The 22,678-nt window shown below is 33.0% G+C and overlaps 3 protein-coding genes across 3 annotated transcripts; 2 read left to right on the top strand and 1 right to left on the bottom strand.

Moving 5' to 3' along the window:
* Nucleotides 1-3,816: 3,816 nt before the first annotated feature.
* Nucleotides 3,817-7,849, top strand: LOC145076724 (protein EXECUTER 1, chloroplastic-like). The gene is made up of 11 exons (XM_079022525.1): nucleotides 3,817-4,453; nucleotides 4,534-4,650; nucleotides 4,766-4,831; nucleotides 4,938-5,044; nucleotides 5,165-5,246; nucleotides 5,344-5,994; nucleotides 6,087-6,210; nucleotides 6,273-6,436; nucleotides 6,528-6,602; nucleotides 7,392-7,484; nucleotides 7,582-7,849. The coding sequence occupies exons 1-11, from the start codon at nucleotides 3,977-3,979 to the stop codon at nucleotides 7,672-7,674; spliced, it is 2,049 nt and encodes a 682-aa protein (XP_078878651.1). The 5' UTR covers nucleotides 3,817-3,976; the 3' UTR covers nucleotides 7,675-7,849.
* Nucleotides 7,850-9,132: 1,283 nt separating this feature from the next.
* On the bottom strand, nucleotides 9,133-12,508 carry LOC145076725 (nicotinamidase 1-like). Its single transcript, XM_079022526.1, has 5 exons — nucleotides 12,309-12,508; nucleotides 11,521-11,704; nucleotides 11,297-11,430; nucleotides 10,195-10,380; nucleotides 9,133-9,423 (listed from the first exon to the last, which is right to left on the bottom strand). Exons 1-5 carry the CDS (start codon nucleotides 12,447-12,449, stop codon nucleotides 9,334-9,336), a joined length of 735 nt encoding a protein of 244 aa, XP_078878652.1. The 5' UTR covers nucleotides 12,450-12,508; the 3' UTR covers nucleotides 9,133-9,333.
* A 7,358-nt stretch (nucleotides 12,509-19,866) lies between these two features.
* LOC145074621 (Inositol monophosphatase family protein) lies at nucleotides 19,867-21,414 on the top strand. Its single transcript, XM_079020969.1, has 2 exons — nucleotides 19,867-20,367; nucleotides 20,486-21,414. The coding sequence occupies exons 1-2, from the start codon at nucleotides 19,969-19,971 to the stop codon at nucleotides 21,281-21,283; spliced, it is 1,197 nt and encodes a 398-aa protein (XP_078877095.1). The 5' UTR covers nucleotides 19,867-19,968; the 3' UTR covers nucleotides 21,284-21,414.
* The last annotated feature ends 1,264 nt before the right edge of the window (nucleotides 21,415-22,678 follow it).

Below are 22,678 nucleotides of genomic sequence, written 5' to 3'. Positions count from 1 at the left end.
CCCCAAACCCCCCTAAACCCTAGAAAAAACCCCTAACACCCTAAGGAAGCCCCGAGGCTCCCGGAGTCCCGAGAAAAAGGAGTCTTTCGGTTTCGAAACGCTACTCCAATTAAGTTCCGGTTTTCGCTAAAATTCGCTGTAAGTGTGCTACGCTTACGCAATTTTTAATATAGCTTTCAAATAATTATAGGAATGTTATTATGTCCTTAAAATAATTATTTGGGCTATTATTATGAGTTATATTGAGTGTTATTAACGCTTATATAATAATAATAATAATAGTCAGACTATTAATTTGTCACGGTTATCGTTAGACTAAACCCTAGTGGTATCGATACTAGGTTTTATCGAAGGAATATCGTTTTGAGAGTATCGAAGCGTTGTCCGAGTGCTGAGTCACCACCTTTCAAGTGAGTGCATAGTTACTTTCAGCTTACACATAGATATGAAGTATTTTATATAAATTACGTATTGTGTGTGCATATTATCTGAATACTTGCTATCTATGATGGATGAATGTTTTATACATGTTTTCAATGATTTAAACTGTATACATATTTTATATCTACAAAATGTGTTGGGTAAAACATGGGTAGATGTAATAGTTGATGTGTGACAAAATAAAATAATGAGAGGCCTCGTTATAGATGTTATTGATGATCCAGTCATCTAGCGGAGTATAGATGACGACCACAGACTATTCTAGACAGTCCAGTGGAACACTAGCAGGCTCGCAACCTGTAGGTGTTTATTCGAACTGTGTGTTTATTTGAACTGTGTGCTCACCAGATGTACTCCATCCCCCACATGGTTGCCTTAAGGACATTTATTGCTGAGGAATCCCCTTAGCAGTAGTGTCCATCCTGATGATAATCCTTAGGATAGGTCCCTTATGATAGATGCTTAGGGACGTAATGTGAGGATAACGGGAACGGGTAATCGGGTTTGTTTAATTTAATGAAGTTAATAAACTTATTTATTGTGGGTTGAAAACCCTATGTGCTCACCAGGCTCCCAAGCCTGACCCACTCAGTTTTATGTATTACAGGTAGTGGCGCTTGAGCATAGATATGATGTTTGGACGAGGGATTACGGATATAGGCCTGTAGATATGAAATAATGTAGTAAGGCTTATATTGTACTGTTTATGCTTTTGATCTGTACGAACATGACACCCCAAGTCTTTTAATGAAATACATTTCTATGGAAATGTTTTTGATAAATCTTTATCATATTTTGTTTTGGGACAAATTCCGCAACACTTTTATTTAAAATGTTACTCTGATTTTTAAACAAAGCATAAACAAACCGGTCTTTTCTGGCCGTGATTTTGGGGATGTCACAATCAATATGTGATTATTAAAACACAAAACAAATATGCAAGTCTGTATGTTATTCATATGTGAATAACATATAAAAATTATATATATATATATATATATATATATATATATATATATATATATATTTCTGAAAACACCTTGTAATATTCGTATATGAATATACTGTGCAGTATTCACATATGAATATACCAACTATTATTCATAAGTGAATATACGATCTAATATTCACAAGTGAATATACTATGTATTATTCTCATGTGATATACCATGTAATACTATATAATATTCACATATAAAAATATCATCCAATATCCATAAGTGAATATACCATCTAACATTCACAAGTGAATATACTATGTAATATTCACAAGTGAATGCATCGTCTAATACTTAAATATGAATATATTATGTTTAGTATATGCTATATTCATATATGAATGATACTTAAATTGTAAAAAAAATTAATCATAGTTTTTATTCATAAGTGAATAACGAATGTACTGTAGTAAAACTCTAACTCATTTTTATTCACTTATGAATAACGATAGCTGAAAATATAAAAAAAAATTATTTTATCTTAAAACTATATCAATATGGATGTCTATTTGTAGAGAATAAAAAATCATGAATTTTGGTATATTTAAAATCATTTTTCGATAAAAATAACTTCTTAAAAATTAAAAAAAAAAAAAAGAAAAAATTATGTTTTTGTATATATTAAGGTAATGCTTAGCATAATTTAAGGAATCATGTTTTGTTGGAAAACACATGTGCATTCCTTTCCCATTTCCACCGGTACGTTTGAGGCTTTTGCAACAAAAATAAATGATTGGCTGAGTATGATTCCCCAATTCTCAACATTTTTTTTCTCAATTGAACCCTCCCCCCCCCCCTCTCTCTCTCTCTCTATATATATATATATATATATATATATATATATATATATATATATATATATATATATCAAATGAAGGGTAAGATAGTAATTAGATAAAGACAAAACTGCAAAATTGGTCCTTGTAGTATTAAAAAATCTTTGGATAGGGTCCAAAAAGTTTTTAACTTGCATGGAAGGTTCAAAATCAAGAATTTCCTTTGGTTTTGGTCCTAAAAAATTTGAAAAGACGATTTTACCCCTTATTATTTCTTTTTACATTTTCTGTATTTGTTTAGTATTTAAATATATATATATATATATATATATATATATATATATATATATATATATAATCTCATCTCCTTAAATAGTTATAAATAAGAAAAAAAACCACTTACCCCTCCGTACCTGTAACCTCCCTTCCCACTTTCACTCTCATTTACTCTCTCGCCTCTTTCTCCATATCAGTTTTCTTTTTTCCCTGTTATTGCAATTGTTGGTAGTGGTGTTGGGTTGTGATATGGAAGTGTGAAGACAACCGGAAATTGATATGCCATCAGCTATGTAATATCTCAATTTCTTGATGAAGAGCTTGTAGTATCTCCTTCTCTGCGTCTTCCCCTGTATTTGTATTTCCATGTGATGAAGGTAAGACCATCAGTTTTAGTCCATATATTTTGATGAAAGATGGTGGTGGTGATATGGCTCTTTAGCGAGTTAATTACTATCCCCGAACAATCGGAGGGATTTCAAGGCCCTATTTTAGGGTTTTCAAAGTTCGATTTTAGGGTTTCCAAGGTTCGATTTCAGGGGTTTCATCAATTCCATCTCCTTTTTCTCTGCATCATCTCTTTAATCTGAAACACAAATTAAAAACAAATCTCTTTAATCTGGTACACACAAGTTAGTGAAATTAGGAATTCATGAATGAAGCTAGAATGTATAGGTGATAAATTAGGAAAAATAAACAGGGATCAACTCCTGATATATGAGCTCTCAGCTGTCTAGTAAGGAAAATGATCACCATAAACCAGTTTGGAATTGCTACGACATCAGAGATCTTTTGATGAAAATTGTCATCGGAGATAATGATCAGAGCAGATGTTAAATGGTGGGTTTATGGTGGTGTTTTGATGTGACTGGATGTTGATGATGGGGTAATCAATGGTGTATGATGTAGGGTTCCGGCAAGCATATGGTGGCGGTGATGGTGGTTGAATAACGTGTGTGAGAGAGAGAGAGAGAGAGAGAGAGAGAGAGAGAGAGAGAGAGAAAAGGAGGATGAGGATGAGGATGAGGGTTGGGTGAGATTTTAGTTTTGTTTTTATTTTTCATTATTTATATATCAAAATAAATAAAGAAAATAGAGAAAAGAAATGAAAAGGGTAAAATCGTCTTTTTAAGTGTATCAAGGACCAAAAACCCAGAAAAACTTTGATTTTGGACTTTCCATGGAAGTTGAAAACTTTTTGGACCTCATCCAAAGTTTTTTGAATACCACAAGGACCAATTTTATAGTTTTGTGTTAGATAAACAAAATTTGTAACAAAATGAAATTTCATAAATCAGGAGGACTGTTTATGTAAATTTGTCATTATTCAATTTCTGTGATTGGCTGCCACACTTGCTCCATCCTTCCGTAAGCTGTTTTGCTCCCCTGCTCCACCGTGCGCCACCGTACTGCTTCTCTTATCCTTTGCAATTTTCTGCATCCCCATCGTCTACACTCGAACCTCCTTTCTGTCTCTTCTCTTCAATGGCGTCTATATCTCCCCCAACCTTCCCTTCCTCCACTCGCAACTTCGATCCAACTCCCCACAAACTCTCCTACGCAACCCTTAAATTCAACACCACCTCTCCTTTGAACCACCGATCAACCTATTCGTCGACTCTCTTCTCGCAATCTCTCTCCATTGGTTTTCATTCTAAGACCATCTGTCGCTGCCAAAAGAATAACGATGAAGGCAACACCAGAGACAACGAAAGCCCTCGCCGTTGGGACTCGGCGGTTCACGACTACTTTAAAAATGTGATTAAGTGGTTCGATGATTACATGGATGGCTATCACTATAATATTAATCAACCGGAAAACGACAAAGGGAAAATGGATGATTCTGGTGGTGGTGCTGTGATCGTTGGAGATGGAGGTGGTAATGAAGATTGGGATTGGGAACGGTGGAAGAAGCATTTCAGTGAGGTGGATAAGCAGGAGATTATCGTTTCTATCTTGGAGGTATTGTGTTTGACTGTTTGAGTATACTCTTTTCTACTCTAGACTATTGTAATGACATTCTGACATGTATGTCACTACAGAATCAACTACACCTTGCTGTTGTTAAAGAGGACTACGAAGAAGCTGCTAGGATTAAGGTGGCAATTGCAGCAGCTGCAACTAATGATACTGTTGGTAGAGTGATGTCTCAGCTGAATGTAAGAGAATAATGTGCTTTGTTATTAATGGGGAGCATCACAATCACAATCACAATCACAATCACATCTACAATTACAATACCTGTAGTGCTTATCTATTTTCATGATGTTGCAGAAAGCCATAAAGGAAGAACGTTTCAAGGATGCAGCCTTTGTACGAGATCATGCTAGTGCAGGGTTGGTGAGTTGCTACAACCATTCTATCGTGGACTTTGAGAACTATATGCATTCTTTTTCTGTGCTTTTTCACATATGGTTTACTTTATGTTGTTCATATGCCATTTCAGGTAGGGTGGTGGGCTGGATTTTCAGATGATAGCCAAGATCCATATGGTCGTATTATCCAGATAAGTGCAGAGTATGGAAGATACCTTGCAAGAAGTTATACTCCCAGGTTTAGTAACTAAACCTTGTGCATAATTTTCAACATTTTACTCTTTGAATCTGAGAAAATGACTATTTTACCCTTCTGTATATGTACATTGGTTGATTCTAAAGATGCATTGTTGTTCAGGCAGCTTGCTGAGGCTGCAGATGGTGTCCCTTTGTTTGAGGTTTTTATCACAATGAATGAGAAAGGAGAATACAAACATCAGGTAGCTTTCTTTATCTATCATTCTATCTCAATTTCTATTAACTTCTGTCATCTGATCCTTCACTTATTTCACCATGGGATTGAATTTGCATAACCAGATTGTATACTTGAAACAAAGCGAGATTTCTAGAAACTTTTCAATTGATTCCGCCACATCATCAAGTCTTATCAATACTTTGAATTCCCTGGACTCCATGGATGAAGAAAGTGATCTATCTGCAAATGACAATGAAGACACGAATGCTGGTTTTGAGAATATTTTAAGAGATATAATTCCTGGTGCAAAAGATGTGAAAATTAAGGTGATGAATCTCACACCACTAGGAAAAATAGACATGAGTTTAATATCAAAGGTGGTTGAACAAATAATGGAGGAAGAAGATGAAGAAGTAGAAGAAGAAAGAGAGAGTGATACAGAGTTGGATAGTGATACAGAGCAATATGAGATTGATTTTGATGTTGGGATTACAATAGTTGATAATGAAGGTAATAGTCAAACTGCAGTCAAGATTATGGTTAGTGATTTGGCACAAGAAGCTTCTTCTAACAAATCTTGTAAAGATATAATTCGAACACCTGCCAAATTAGAAAAGAAAAATCTCTCATCTTTCACTTTCAAAATAGACAAAGAGAATCCACAAGATTCTTTAGGCAATAATGGTGAAATTCAAGATAGTAAAAGTCAGAGCACAGACAATGTTATTCTTGATCTTGCAAGGTCTATTGTAAGAGGGGAGATACCCGTGAAGGTTAGATTTGTCATTTGTCATTTGGGTACATTTTTTTTGTTGTTTAGAAAAATAAGTCTTCAAGTTCTTGATGATATATTTCTAATTCTCAGGTGCTTGACAATGTGGATGAGTTGATAAATCTCACCATTAATCAGGGGCAAAATCGTCAATCTTTATCTGGATCTACAACATTCAACCGGATTGAGCTTCCGTTAACTGGAGACCCTTTAAATGGTAATCTTTTAAAATCTTTCTTTTCTTCATATGTTGTTAATTTAATGATAAATTTGATGCAGGAATTTATGTTGGACATGGGTATTACACTTATGAAATTGTTCAATTAAAACGAAAATTTGGTCAGTGGAAAGAGGATGAAAACAAGGAGTTTACAAATCTTGAGTTTTATGAGTATGTAGAAGCAGTTAAAATTACGGGGGACCCACACGTGCCAGCTGGACAGGTGTGTCATTTACATTCTAAAATGAAAAAAAAATCATATCTTACAACTATTTTCATCTTTTTTAACATATATTTTTTTTTTACTCCAAAAGGTAGCATTTCGTGCAAAAGTTGGAACTAAATATCAGCTTCCTCATGGAGGGATCATCCCAGAAGAATTTGGAGTGGCAAGTCTTTAGTGTCTTGTTTCTAACATACTTTTATTACAGTAAATTACAAAAATGGTCCCTATGCTTTCTGATCTTTGCATGTTTAGTCCAGAATTGAAATGTTTTTCACTTTTGGTCCTTATTTCAAGGCTTTATATCAAATTTGGTTCCTGAAATCTTGAATTAAAGACCAAAATTGATGTGAAACCTTAAATCAAGAACCAAAATTGAAACTTTTTTGAGTTTCGGTCCTTTTTATAAGGTTTCATATCAATTATGGTCCAGGGAACCTTTAAATAAGGACCAAAATTGTAAGTTTATTCAGTTTTGGTTCTTATGTAAGGTTTCAAATCAATTTTGGTATGTGGAACCTTGCAATAAGGACACCAAAATCATAAAATCTTAAACACCAAAAAAACTATATGAAACCCTGAATTGAGACCTTTTACAGTTTTGGTCTTTATTTCAAGGTTCCATATCAATTTTGGTCCCAGGAACCTTGAAATAAGGACCAACATTGATATGAAACCCTAAAATAAGGACCAAACTTGAAACCCTTTTTAACTTTTGTCCTTATTTTTAATGTTTCATATCAATTTTGGTCCATGAAACCTTGACTTAAGGACCAAAATCAATATGAAACTCTGAAATAAGGACCAAAATCGATGTGAAATCTGATATAAGGTCCAATATTCGAAAAAAGCTTCATATTTGGACTAAACACAATAAAAATCAGAAAACACAGGGACCAATTTTGTAATTTTTTTAAAAAAGTGAGCTTCTTTGAGATATTTTTTGGCAATTCAGATTGCTCGATATCGAGGACAAGGGAGGCTTGCAGAGGCGGGATTTCAAAATCCTAGATGGGTTGATGGCGAACTTGTAATTCTTGATGGAAAGGTTTCCCATTTTTGTTTTCTTTGATTTATTTATTTTTTTATTTACGAAATAATAATTTCTACTTTTTTTTTTTTTTTTTTTTTTTTTTTTTTTGCAGCGCAATAATGGAGGTTCTGTTGTTGTATTTGTATATCGGGCACCTGAGAACCATTCTGGGCTATTCTTTAAGCAGTTAAGGCTCCAGGAATAGATTTGCTTTTTTGTAGCTAATTAGGCTTTTTGTAAGTAACCTATTCACTAGTACTAGAAATTAGAAAATGTATCCATGGAATTGACATGATAAGAAATAGCACATCATGGATTTCTAGAGACAAACTTTAACATATCATATCATATATTAATATATCCATTGGTATTTTTGGTTTTTTAGTGCACCAAAAGACACATGTTTTACTATTTTTGCTCCTCGTCCTTTAGCCATGTAAAGACCAATGTGGTTGGTTCATTATCTCCTGCCATAAAATCAATCCTTGGATCAAAAGTACTTAAAATCCCTCTTATTATTATTTACAAGTTACAACATTTGTTTCTTCCTATTACAACATTATACCGTGAAAAATCTACACTGTTGTATCCATCCAATCCACATACAAAGCAATTTTCACTGTCTTAGTTAGGTAAAATTTTCAGATTGCAATGTCTTAATAAGAAAAAAAAATGAACGGATGATGCTATAGTTAGATGTGTTTCTTGAGGATGAATAAAATAATTTTAAGTATAATGTTGTAATAGAAAAACAAAAGTTGGTGGCTATAATAAACATATAATTGGAATTTAGTTCTTTTTTATTTGGGAATTTAGCCCGGTTTTTATTTACATAAATAAAACATTAAACATAATAAAAGCTCGTCAAACCCAAATAAGATTATAATTTTAAAAAAAAAAAAAGCACCATGATCTATGATTCAAAGGGGTTCATTAATCGGATCTTTCTAAGTCGTTTTCAAGTCAATATATCAAGGAAACAATGAATCTAATGATTTAGATAATTAATTATATATCAAATAATATAGTATCTAAATTTTAAATCTTATATCTTTATATAATCTGAAAGAAATAAAATTTTATACCTGGGGATGAGCTAAGGCATCATGAACCATTTATTGTCAAATGATTTCAACATCTTAATGGTTTAGAGAAGGTAGGATTCCTTATACATTCAAAATTCAAAAGCTGTATCAAATACTCCCTCCGTCCCAATATTATTGTCCACAGACAAAAAAACACACAGATTTTAAATGCGCATTTAGAGGGTATTTTGGTAAAAATGTTATTTATTTTTAGAAGTTGACTATTATTTTGGGACAAACCAAAAAGGAAAGATGGACTATAATTATGGGACGGAAGGAGTATGTTAAATGCGCATTTAGAGGTTATTAAACAACCCCCCAACTAAAAGCGTCATTTAAATGGAACGTGATAAATTGATTACAACCTACTCTAGATTACTTATAAACTTATTCCCATAATCATCAAATCTAACTAAAACATACTAACATAATAACCAAATGGAGCTAAATGTGGCATTTCAAATGTACTTGTATAAAAGAATATTGTACATGTTCAGATATTGACAAATTTAAGTGAAACAAAGTAGGTTTTCTTTGATTAGAAACATTAAAGCCTGAAATGATTTGGAGAAAAAGAATTGTAAAATTGGAGGCTGTTCATATAAGATTGCTATGTAAAGTAGTATTTAAATGTGTCGAGCATAAAGTGGTAATGCTATTGTCAACTTAGGCAGTTCAAACTTGTAACTAGGGTATTATTTTAGGAATTAACATAATAAGAAAAAGCACCTCATATCTTTCTAGAGACAAACTTGAACTTTAACATACACAACATATAATCACTTTTTTAGTCCATCAAAAGTCACATCCTTTGCTATTTTTGCTCCTCTTCCTTTAGCCATGTAAAGACCCATATGGTGCATTATCTCCTGCCATAAAAGTAATGGATTAATGTCCAAAAAATCGTTGCTTAAAGCTAATTAAGGGTATGTTTAATTCGATGAAATGGTAGAATAAGTATGATAAGGGAATAGAGATTACATCCCACAAACATGTTTGGTTGGCATGATTTATTTATTTATTTATTTTTGTATTATATGTAAATACAATGTATAATTATAAGTCTACTATTTACATTATTTAATTATAATCGATGGATTATTTATTGTGTTAAATGCTATAGTTAAATACATTTCTCAAAATAGAATGTCCTAGTAAGAAAACAATTGTATCTTGTAAGTATTTGTAAGTATAATGTTGTAATATAAAAAAAATAGAAGTAGATGGCTATAATAAAGATATATGTGGAAGTATGCTGCTATATCTTGCATTTAGCCTATTTTTATTTACATAAATAAAAAAATAAAAGACAATAAAAGCTTATCAAAACCCAAATAAGATTATAATAGTAATAAATAAAAACTTTTCTAGTTAGTTTTGGAAAATAACATTGTAATTCAATTTCAAACCATGAAATTAAAAAAACAAAAAATAAAAATTCACATTAAAACTTAACTAAATAAAGGTGGTTATATAGCGCTTTAATTGTTTTTTTTTTTTCTCAAAGGCATTCATCAACCGAATTATTGTATCAAAGAAACAAATAATCTCTGATCATCAAGTAATTGTATGAATTAATATAGTATCTAAATCTTACATCGTATATCTTTATATAATCTAAAAATAATAAAATTTTGTACCTGAGGATGAGCTAAGGCATCTTTAGTGCCCCTTGCATCCGATTCTGGGAAATCAAAGGTAGCACAACCATGAGAATACACCACCACTTCTTCCAATGGTGCTAGAAAACCACGATTTCTTGCTGATAATGTTGAACAAACAAAATCCAGCACACATATATCTGTGCATATTCCTGCCACCAATAACTTAAACAAACAAAATGTATAGAATTATTAGTTTGATCTTGTTTGATTTAGTGCTATCTTTATTTTCTACTTAATAGACTCAATATAGACGGACCTTAAATAAATGTACACCATTTATATAGTCAACGTCACTCGTAGACAAAAGGGTAAAATTGTCATTTACTCTTTGTTAGGACAATTCCAATACATTCGGTCCAAACAGAAACATTCTTTGTCCTTACAACACTCACTCCAAACATTTATTTAGTAAAATGGTTTATTGTAGTCCCAAAAAAAACCTTTGTTCATACAACATTTATTCCAAATAAACATAAGTTAATTATTCAACATCACTTGCACAAGGGTAAAATTGTCATTTATTATTGTCTAGATGGTTCGTTGGGTCCAACAAAATAGTCTTTGTCTCGATACAATACTTACTCAAATACAAACATCATTTATTTAAGTAGAAAGAAAAGGTAAGATTAAATTTTAGGCTGTGTTTGGCGCGCCACAGCTAACTGATAAGCTAACTTATTTTTCGACTTTTTTTTATGTTGTTGTGTTTGGTAAGCCAAAAAGTAGCTGATAAGCTAGCTTTTTAAAAAACTACTTAGACTAGTTTTTTAGGAGCTTTTAAAAAAAATTCCAAATATACCCCTTAATTAATTATAGAAACACATACTCTTACATGTCTTTTTATGTAATTTTATATATTTCAGCTAGGTTTACCAAACATCATTTTTTGTCAGCTAACCTTTCATTTAACAACTAGCTTTTCAGCTATCAGCTAACTTTTCAGCTAGTCGCCAAACATAGCCTTAATTTCTCTTTATTTAATTGGTAAAATGGTCATTTACATTTGTTCATACGGTATATTATGTCCAAAAAGGAAATATATTTTAATTTATGGAACACATAATTCACAAATACTTACGAGTTGGATGTTATTGGTTTTGATCCAATCCGCAAAAGCATTTGAACCGTCTTCTTGAATAGAACCAATATATCCATCGTAACAATCCTTGCGCCTAATCGTTACATTTGGCTCTTTCTCCAACCACTCTAGAGCTATATATAAAATGAAATTTATATAAATATAATTTGAAAAATAAATGTTATAAACTTAATAAAGAAATATAAGAAAAGATAAAATAATACCAGGAACCAAATTGGATTCATGAGAGCCAACAAGACAGTGAGAAGGATAAGGGTGTTCGAGTTTTCCAGGTTGATGTGTATCTAAAAACGCAAGAACTGGCCATTTGTTCTCACAAAATATTCTTGAAAGTTTCACCGACTCATCGACCATTTCGGATATCTGGTGGTTTGGCTCTCTTGGTGCCTATTTTTTTTTATACAAAATAATCAATTGTCAGTACGTAAACTTTAGAGTAAATTACATTTTTGTGTTGTAAGTATAGCTAATTTCTGTAATTTTGGTCCCAAAAAGTTCTTTTGTTTTGTTGAGTCTTATTTGACGTTTTTGTAATTTTGTTTTTGTCAGTTGTTTTAAATAAATTTATTATTTTTGATCTTTGAGTGTAGCTGATTTTTTCAATTTTAGTATTGAAAATATAGTCATTTTACGTGGAGCATGGACCAAAATCTTATAAAATCTCAAATAAGGACCAAAATTACAACATAAATTCTTTTAGGACCAAAATTGAAAAAATTAGTTGTACCCAAAGATTAAAATAATAGTTTACTCTAAACTTAATTGATGGAGTATCAAACTATGAACCAATTTAGATAAGCTTTTTTTCAAAAGCTATGTTTTACGGTATACATGAAAAGAGCATTTATATCTTTTATACACGATCAAAATCAAATCTTTTATAGGTGTGAAAAAAATTGCAGTTTTTGTCTTATTGACATCATTACCGGTTTCAATACAAGATTGTCAAGTTTCTAGTTTTACATAGCAGACATGATGTTTATGACCTCACCAAGTTTCCGGCTCCGATGGTGCAGAAGCCATTGATGATGTCAACAAGAACGAGTCCGGTTTTGATATCTTTCGGTATGCAAAGTGATTCCTCTTCTAGTGGTACTTCTTTCTTCAAGAGTTCAAGTGTGTGTAGCACCATTTTTGGTTCTCTTGAGCTTCAATAATTTCCTGAATACTTGAGAAAAAAGCATGGTTCATATCTTTGAAGTTATATTGGTGTCTTGTAGTATCTGGAATGATCCTACCTCTTGTATTGGTAGACGACAAAATATGATTCTTTTGAATTTGATAGATGACAAAATGATCACCTCTTCTTTTCTTACTTTTGAAAACCACTTTGGATATGGTTTGAAAATTGTTGTTACGATGGGTCCCATAGTAATAATTTATTAAGAATTTGCATATGTTGTATGATTCGTTTCAGTTTTCTACTTACCGACCATAATTTACTAGACTCATGTTTGGTTAAAAGAAATAAATCTTTCTTTCATATTAAAAAAGTTTTTTTTTTTTTTTTTTTCTTTTGGAGTTAGAGAATTAATTATGATATATATTTATTTACATTATTTTTTTGTTATTAAGAAATCTATTAAGTAGCATACGAGACTAGCTATATGTTTTGAATATGATTGCATCAACCGACCACTTTTTTGTTAAAATATGGAAAAATGACATATGCCCTACTTGTGAAGATTTTGTCAACAATGTTCGTATCCACTCAAAATTGTAATAATTCGATTTTACATCCACATCGTCACATATACGTAAGTGACAATATTCAGTATAATGCAACAATGTATGTATAAAATGTTGGGATAATGTCATAAAACCCCTTATGTTTTTAAGAAATGTTTCCTTATTAAACACATTTAGATTGGTTGTACCAAATTCCATATATAGACCATCTAGTTTAGTCTTGTTCAATTCATTTATGTCTAGTCTCGTGTATTAAACGCTACCATAGAGTCTAGTTTTGGTCATCGCCTAGATCTTGGCTCTAGTTGGATCTAATCACACTTTGTAGTAGTTCTTGGATAGAGACTAGAGATGTACAAAAAAAGAGGGGATTGACACACTTGGAAACTATCATAATATTTGACTCGTCCTTACTGTAATCGAATCCAAGTTGCAAACAAGTTTTGAATCAGTGATCTTAGCCAAAAGATCAAACCAACCAAGAGCGGTATTGTTTGACCAATTTAACATATTATACCCATCCATTATAACTATTAACATAAAAGAATATGTTTATAAATAAAGTGAAATCTTCAAAAAAAAAAAAAAAAAAAAAAAAAATCCTAAAATTTTACCTTAATTTACGAAAAAGTTTCAAACTAAAATTTATTTACGAAAAAACATTAGTTACCGGTAAAAATGACAATTTAACTAATTTTTTCCGGTTTACCGGTTTTATTACTTACTTGTTTCGTTAAAGTCTTATTATTTTACCCTAATTTACGAAGATTTCTCTAAAAGACCCCGATAATCATAATTTCACCAAATGTACAATTTAAAAAGTTATCTCGAAATTTAGGATGCGTTTGATTGTGAAAATTTTCTAATAAAAGTTAGAAAACATAATTGGTTTAGTATTTTTTTCCAAAATTTTTCTAAGAGAAAAGAAATTTTCAATTTAAAGCCTCAATTATGGTGGTTACTTTTGTAGTTATCTGAAAACTAAGCAAGTTCATAATTCATCACACTATAATAGAAAATCATGTAAAAAAGAAAATTACACATTGAACTATAAAAAGTTTTGACAAAATTGGGAACTAGAGTATTTTTTAACAACCAACTCATAAACCTTCTAAATCTACAAATTTGTTCCAAACGGGACTTAAAGCTTCAACCTATTGGTTAAGAGACACTTTTCCAGTAATTTTTGATACCTTTAGAAAAATGTCATTTGATTATTAGTAACTTGAGTGTTGATTAGTGATTTATAATTAAATGCTCAAGAAAAGCTAAATAAATATGAAACATATTTTATTACAACTTTTCAAAACATAATATAAATATATTGATTCGTTGGCCTGCGGTTTAGTCTTCAAACCACAATCAAATTGTATACCATGGTTTCAATAAAACCGACTTATCGACGTATGGAGTACCAACTCAAACAAATAAGCCAAATTGTCACATTTAGTAAGTGTGTTCAATTTTGGATGAGTTATGCACATCCTTATACCTGACATAATGAATCAATTGATGAAGGTTATCAAGATCGATTTTAAGGGTTTTTTTTGTACAAACGAATATAGCATTCATCTTTGTGATTATGCTTCTTGAAAATCGAGCAAGTCCAACGGGTCGAAACCATCAAAAATATATTAAATTTTGAAGCTAAACTAAATATTTTTAAAATTATACCTTTTTTTTTCAAAAACACCCTTTCGGAAACCCCTTTTACTACATATAATTTCTAAAATTATTTGTAATTGCTTTTAAAAACAAAACTATTTTGCCTCACCTAATCGACACAACCCGTCTTGACTCTTGAACAATACAAGAAAATATTAGTTTTGCTTCAAACCTTTTAAGGACATCGATAATGCATGATCATGAAATTGCCAGATAGAATTTTTAATTGACATTCAATTAATTATTAAAATATAATAATAAGGTGTCAAATTGATAGTCAGTATATATAGAGTTTAATAAACATTGATTGTTCAATGGAAAAAGATTTTTTTTAATATGTTTAATTAAACTATATAAAATAAAATTCAAGAGATTGTAAAAGTTAAATAGTAAAATGGTATCTCTAAATATTATTAAAATAGAACCCTTAATTCACCAATGAAGCAATCAGGGCCCTTGATTGTATTTCAATCATATGTTTTCCACCATTAGATCAAATTGATGACATCATCTTTCTCAAATAGAATTCAAACACAATTTGTAGCACCTGATTCCTGGTACGTAAATCTTATTTGAGTATTTCTCTTCTTTTAGCCTTGGACTCGGCGAGTCACAGGTCCGACTCGCCGAGTAGATGCGGGACCCGGGACACGTTTAAGTTGTCGACTCGGCGAGTCCATATCCTGGACTCGGCGAGTCACAGCTGTTGGATAAAACCCTAAGTTTCAGGGGTTTGCACCCTATTTAAGCAACACCTCCGCCCCAGGCCAGCCCCCATTCTCTCCCCAGAGCTCCCAACCCTCGTTTATGCTTGTTCTTTGAAGAATTGAAGCTTTGTTGTGTGCTTTTGAAGGTTTGGAAGGAGGAAGGAAGTAGATCCAGAAGAAGGGAAGCCATCTAGGCATTATTGTGTCCTTCCAGCAGTTCCTTTGAGGTATAACCCATTTTCCCCATGATTCTATGCTTAGTACTTCATTTAGGTCTTTCTTGGACAAATCCCCAAGCTTGTATGTGCATTATATGTCGTAATAAGATGTTTGGCCTCTGGATCTAGGCAAGATTGAGCTCCAGGAGCTCAGATCTGTTAGCTTTATGGCCCCATGTTGCTTGTTCACCCTAGATCTACCCTTTTGAGGCATTTTGAGCCCTAAAATCCATATTGGTGAATATCCACACGTAAAGTTGGAAACTTTACGTGTGATTCGTGTCCTAGAAGTCCAGATCTGTGAATGGCATGGACTGGAATCGAGCAAATCTGTGTATTTAGTGGGTGCATGGCAACGACTCGGCGAGTCGTTCATGTGACTCGGCGAGTCTGTTCGCGAGTCTCCGAGTTTGTCCCCTTTTCGTAGTGTCGAGTGAGCAGTGAGTCACGGGGTGTGACTCAGTGAGTCGGAAGCTGAACTCATCTATGGAGGTACTCGGCGAGTCAATGCCCTGACTCGACGAGTTCAAGGCAATCTCCTTAGATCAAGAACAGACTCGGCGAGTTGTTCATACAACTCGGCGAGTCTTAGCATAAGTGTTCATCGGATGAAGATGAACTCGACGAGTTGTTCATGCAACTCGACGAGTAGGATGAAGGACTTGAATATCAGTTTAGAAGGAGAACTCGTCGAGTCGTCGCCTAACTCGACGAGTAGGAACGGGATCCAGGTCAATCGTTTGGGTGGTGACTCGGCGAGTTGGAAAGCCAACTCGGCGAGTCGGGTCAACTGAAAGTTGACTCTGACTTTGACTTAGGGCATGGTCAGGGTTAAAATGGTCATTTTACCCAAAGGTCAGTGAGCAGTGTTTGATTGAGTATGTTGTGGGAATTGCAGCCGGAGGATTTCCGGAGCAGCAGCAGCAGCAGTAGGCAGTCAGTTCCCGATCAGATCAGCAGCTACTTCAAGGTGAGTCACCTTCCAGTAGCGGTGGGTCTACGGCCACAATGTCGGCCCACCAGTAGGAGTTGTATGTTAGATGATTGTCTTTGTGATATCATCTAGGTTTGCTACTACCTGATATGTTGTATGCTGGCATGATATGTATATGTGATAGTTGTAGAGTTCGGTTGTTAGGACCGAAGGGTAGGTCGGACACCCCGGATATGTCTGACAGTACGTGATGATATGATTGCATGATGGCTTGTTATGTTATATGAGATAAAGGTAGTAAGAGGGGACTAGTCCCCGAAGATCGGTTGTTAGGACCGATGGGTAGTCAGCACCCCAGAATGGCTTGACATGGGTAGTCAGCACCCCAGAATGGCTTGACACGGGTAGGACGGCACCCCATAATAGCCTGGCAGTAAGTATGTTATGTGTTTGTATGGTATGTGGTATAATGGGGGAACTCACTAAGCTTTGTGCTTACGGTTTTCAGTTTTGGTTTTCAGGTACCTCCTCAGCTAGGGGAAAGGAGCCGGCGCGGTAGCAGCATGTCACACACACACTCTCCGGTTTCCGCATTTACGAGCTTCACTGGGATTTGTACTCTGATATTTTGATTGGGTGTATGAATTGGCTTTCAGACATGGTTCACGTTGTGTTATGGTTTGTTCAAACAATGTTTTTAGTTATTAATATTTTCTAAAGTAATGTTTTAAAACAAAATTTTTGATCGTGAAAATTGGGTCGTTACACAATTACATTTAATTATATAATCTTTAAATTCAACAATTATTTTATCAATTGAAACATATCATTCTATTTATAAAGAAGATATCAATTTCTATAATTAATATTGTTTCTAATTTAACTCCCTTATTTATAGCTTTTGGCTTCAAAATTTAAATCCGTTTTTTTTAAATAACTTTTTAAATAAGCATATCATTAATTTGGTTATTAACCTATAAAATCTAATTTAATCCAATTAAATCTGCAAAATATTTGAGAGTCAAAGTTAAAGTCATTATCATTCATAATTTATCTCACAATATATCTCACATAAAATGAATCGATTTGAGATAATGATTTCAATTTTAAAACTCATAAAATAAGCAAATCAATTAATTTGTAAATTTGAATCAATATAACTGATTTCTCTCTTTTTTTTTCTAGATTAATAGCCGAAAATCTCCAAGATGATATCTTAGGATCCCATTTTTTTAGAAGATAATGATTTGATTATACAAAAACACCCTATATATACGATTACATTGAAGCTGTTATTCTTACGATTTTGGATCGAGTCCTACAATTTACAGTGTTCTTCTTTAGCAATTTTCTTCTTCAATTCTTTTTTTTTCTAGGTTCTTTCTTTACTTTGTTATCCTTCTCATTCTCCAATTTCTTGTATTTACTATCTCTTCTTATTACATGTTATTATTATATTCCCATTGAAAGGTCATGAATAAAATTAATCAATCTACTTTAAGCATATTAGTTTCATTCATATCTAAATATTATTATAAGAGAACCCTTAATTCGCCAATAAAGCAATCAGGTCCCTTGATTGTATTTCAATCATATGTTTTCCACTCTTAGATCAAATTGTTGACATCATCTTCCCCAAGTAAAAAATCAAACATAATTACATTTAATTATAGAATCTTTAAATTTAGCAATTATGTTATCAATTGAAACATATCATTCTATTTATATACGAGATATCAGATTTTATAATTAATATTGTTTCTAATTTAACTCCCTTATTTATAGGTTTTGGCTTCAAAATTCAAACCCGTTTAATTTTTTTTTTTTGAAAAAAATCATTAAATAAGCATATCAATAATTCGGTTATTAACCCACAAAATCTAATCTAATACCATTAAATCATCAAAATATTTGTGAGTCAAAATTAAAGTCAATATTAATCATAATTTACTTCCCAATATATCCAACGTAAAACGAATCAATTTGAGATAACATTTGAATTTTAAAACTCATTAAACAAGCAAATTAGTTAATTTGAAAATTTGAATCAATATAACTAATACCTTTTTTTTTCAGATGAATAACCGAAAATCTCTAAGTTGATGTCTTAGGATCCCAATTTTTTGGAAGATAATGATTTCCTTATTCAACTATATATATATATATATATATATATATATATATATATATATATATATATATATATATATATATATATATATATATAGACACACACACACACATACACACATTGAATTTTTTATTCTTGCGATTTTGGATTGAGTCGTACGATTTATAAGGCTCATCTTCAATGGTCTTCTTCTCCATATCTTTTTTACAGGTGCTTTTTTTTTTACTCTGTCTCCTTCTTCTTCTCTAATTTCATGCATTTACTCTGTTTATATTACTTGTTATGACAATATAATCAATCCACTAGAGGAAAGATACATGCTAACATTTTGAATCTGTATTGTCCTCCAGAAACCAACCGTAGTCTCATAGACCATTCTCACATATCTTAATAGGTCTTAGCATTCTCCCAAATTCAGCTACAAGAAGTCATGGATGCATTTCTTGAATCAATCATCTAAACTGAAATTCATTTGTTAGTTAGATGCAGTGACCAAAATGCAAGATTTGTGAAAGTTCATTATTATTTATTAGTGTGTAACCTTTGGCAAATTATGAAACTAATATTATATTTGTGTTCATAACAGGGCTTCTTTTTGTAATAATTTATTTGATCGGAAGATATGTATATCTGATTAGGTGTAGCCTGAAAAATCATATTTTAATTTTTATAAGGAAAAAATATTTTAGAAATTGACCAAATTACAATGTCTGAGTTTGATGTTTATGGCTATGGCAATGCACTTTAATTGTAATGTTTATTAACTTTCTTTACAGAATTTAAAGTTGTTGATACATATAACAACTTATTGTTGCTTTTGGTTTTACATAACCAATATGAAAAGTGTCATATGAGCCTCCATGATGGTTTGTAAACCGAACAAAGTAAATTCATAGAGCTACTACACAACATGTTTTAATCAATGAGTCGCATCATGTTGTGATAAAACAAATATCATGTGGATCATTTATGTTAAAAATTACTGTATTAAAACACCAAATTATTCTAATATAAATATTAAATATTTTTATTTAATAAGTTTGGTTCAAAAACTCAAAATAAATCTAACTAACATTTTTTATTAAAATTTCATATAAAATAATACCATCTATCAATGTTATTTAATATTCTTCGTGTTTAAGTCGGATGATAATCTAGCTAAAAATATAAAAGACTTGATATAAATGTGTTAGACTGTAACACGAGAATAAACCAATTTCCCAACTTCAATATCATCAAAACAAATCAATTCCGAAGATGTTCCCTTTTCAATTCCACCCATCACCCCAAAACGCCACAGCCATAGAATGCAATCACCCACCACCACAATCACAGCCGCAATACAAAATCTCAATCTCACACCCAATTTCCTACCAAAATTCCCGCCAAACCCACTTCGCATCCTCCCGGAATTCGTCAACCACCGTAACACTGCAAGTATGGCTTCCACTTTCGGTAGGTTTAAGGTTAATTCAAAATTGGATAACAATTCCGGTGAGTTTCTTACTATTACCGAGTACGCCGGCAAGGGAGGCGCGAACGTAGGTGACGATCTGGTGGTGTTGTTTAGTCACTTGGAGTATGCGTTCAAGAGAATTGCAGCTCTCGTTGCTTCTCCGGTCAATTCCAGCCTCGGAAAAAGCTCCGGCGGTAGCCAAGATGTGGACTCCGGTAGAGATAAACCTAAGCCGCTCGACATTGTTTCTGTACGTAGACTAATCATTTCTGTCTGTATTTTTCGATCTCGTATGTGCAAATTATTAGGGGGTTTCGTGTTCTTAAAATCCCCTTCATTGATGATATGTTTTTTTTTAATATTCCCAGAATGAAATCATATTGTCTTCTTTGAAAAACTCCGGAAAAGTTGCAGTTATGGCTTCCGAAGAAGACGATGCTCCCGTTTGGATAACCGATAACGCCCCATTTGTGGTGGTAACAGATCCCCTCGATGGTTCTCGTAACATCGACGCTTCAATCCCCACCGGAACCATTTTCGGGATCTACAATCGCTTAACAGAACTCGATAATCTTCCAACGGAGGAGAAGGCGTTGCTGAATTCATTACAGAGCGGCAATCGCCTCGTCGCCGCCGGCTATGTTCTTTACTCCTCCGCCACCATACTCTGCACCACCTTCGGTTCCGGCGCACACGCCTTTACTCTCGATCATTCCACTGGAGACTTCGTTCTCACACACCCAGACATTAAAATCCCTCCTCGAGGTCAGATCTATTCAGTAAACGATGCACGATACTTTGATTGGCCGGAGGGTTTGAGGCGATACATTGATACAATCAGACAAGGGAAAGGGAAGTTTCCGAAGAAGTATTCTGCGCGTTATATTTGTTCGTTGGTTGCTGATTTTCACAGAACTTTGATGTATGGTGGAGTGGCGATGAACCCTAGAGACCATCTTCGGCTTGTTTATGAGGCGAATCCGCTGAGTTTTGTGGCGGAGCAAGCCGGCGGGAAAGGGTCAGACGGGAAGAACAGGATTCTGTCGATTCAACCGGTGAAGCTGCATCAGAGACTTCCGTTGTTCTTGGGAAGTCCGGAGGATATTGATGAGTTGGAGAGCTATGGTGATGTTCAACAAACTGTAAACCCTGGTTATGATGTTTGAATGTATGATCGATACCTTTCGTTTTGTGTAATAGTATCAATGTCGTCTGTAAATTACTAATATGATTGTTGTAACATTATATATAGAAGATGAATTTTAATAGAATTGAAAGTCGAATGGTTCATGTTAAACTAGTTTAAACGGCCACAAGATGCATAGTTATGAAACTAGGCTAATACTTAAGTATATTATTAACATATATTCCATTTCTTTATAGAAAATAAAAGTCATGTTAATATTGACATTCAAGTAAATTTACCGTAAAAATAATTAAAACTTTCGTAACACTAAACAATTAATAACAAAAAAATGTTAAAGTACTTTGACACGGTTCTATATATATGTTGAAATTTAGAGAAAAAACCAATAAATCTAGTAGTATATTGTTAGAAATGGGTGAGTAGAAAAGAGAATAGTGATAATCAAATCAACATTGTTCATGGATCGTGTAATATTACTTTATGTGTTGATATTTCTCTATTGTATTATTACAATCATTGAGATACTAATAATTCAACTTTGGATAACCGTGATGATCACTCAAACATAGAGTTTGTTTCTGTAAAAAAATATATGTAAGTTTAATTTTGTAAGAAAGTTCCAAAATAGTGAAATATGAGTATGTATTTAATATACTCATCTATCAAAAATCAGGATGAGGACAACGAAATTTGTGAATTTGGTGGTTATATAACTGTTTTTTGCAAAAGTGAATGTAACCGTTTAAGCTGAAGCTGCCCGCATACAACTTGGATGATGTTAGTGTTGGAATATGATGGTTTTTACGAAAGAAACACAATTGAAGCAAAATCAAAACTTTTACCATATATTACACCAGGATCACAAGTTCATGAGTAAATATAACAAAACCTAAAACGAGAGAGAATACTTTTCTTGTTGAAACAGTTCCTTGCATTATTTTGGATGACTGGAGAACCCAAAACATAACTCATCTAATGTGGAAGCACCCCAAGACAATGATCAAGCAAAAGACAACAATCATTCTCTTTCTTGATGCCAAACTGCATCGCCCTCGTTTTCAGGTAATAATTTAAATAAAAACATTTTTGGGTTTTAGCCCTACTTGACGAGTTGGTTTCTCTACTCGTCGAGTAACAGCGGGTCGGATCGCGAATTAAGTGGCCTACTCGGCGAGTCCTTTGTTGGACTCGGCGAGTAGGAGCTGGAGAGTGAAACCCTAAGTTTCGGGGTTTGCACCCCTATTTAAAGAAGCTCAAGCCTCTCTCAGTTCTTTTGCAGCCCCCTTTGCATCTCTATCTTGTGTGTGTGTGTTCGCCCCTTTGTGTGTTGAAGTTTGAGAGAGGATTTTTGGTGGAAAAGTTTGGTGAATCAAGTGATTTTAGCAAGGAGCTGGGAAGAGATCCGATTTCTTCT

This window comes from Lactuca serriola, chromosome 9 (assembly GCF_051521515.1).
Source record: "Lactuca serriola cultivar US96UC23 chromosome 9, Lser_US96UC23_V15, whole genome shotgun sequence".
NCBI classification, from domain to species: domain Eukaryota; kingdom Viridiplantae; phylum Streptophyta; class Magnoliopsida; order Asterales; family Asteraceae; genus Lactuca; species Lactuca serriola.
This window is presented reverse-complemented; position numbering and strand designations above follow the sequence as displayed.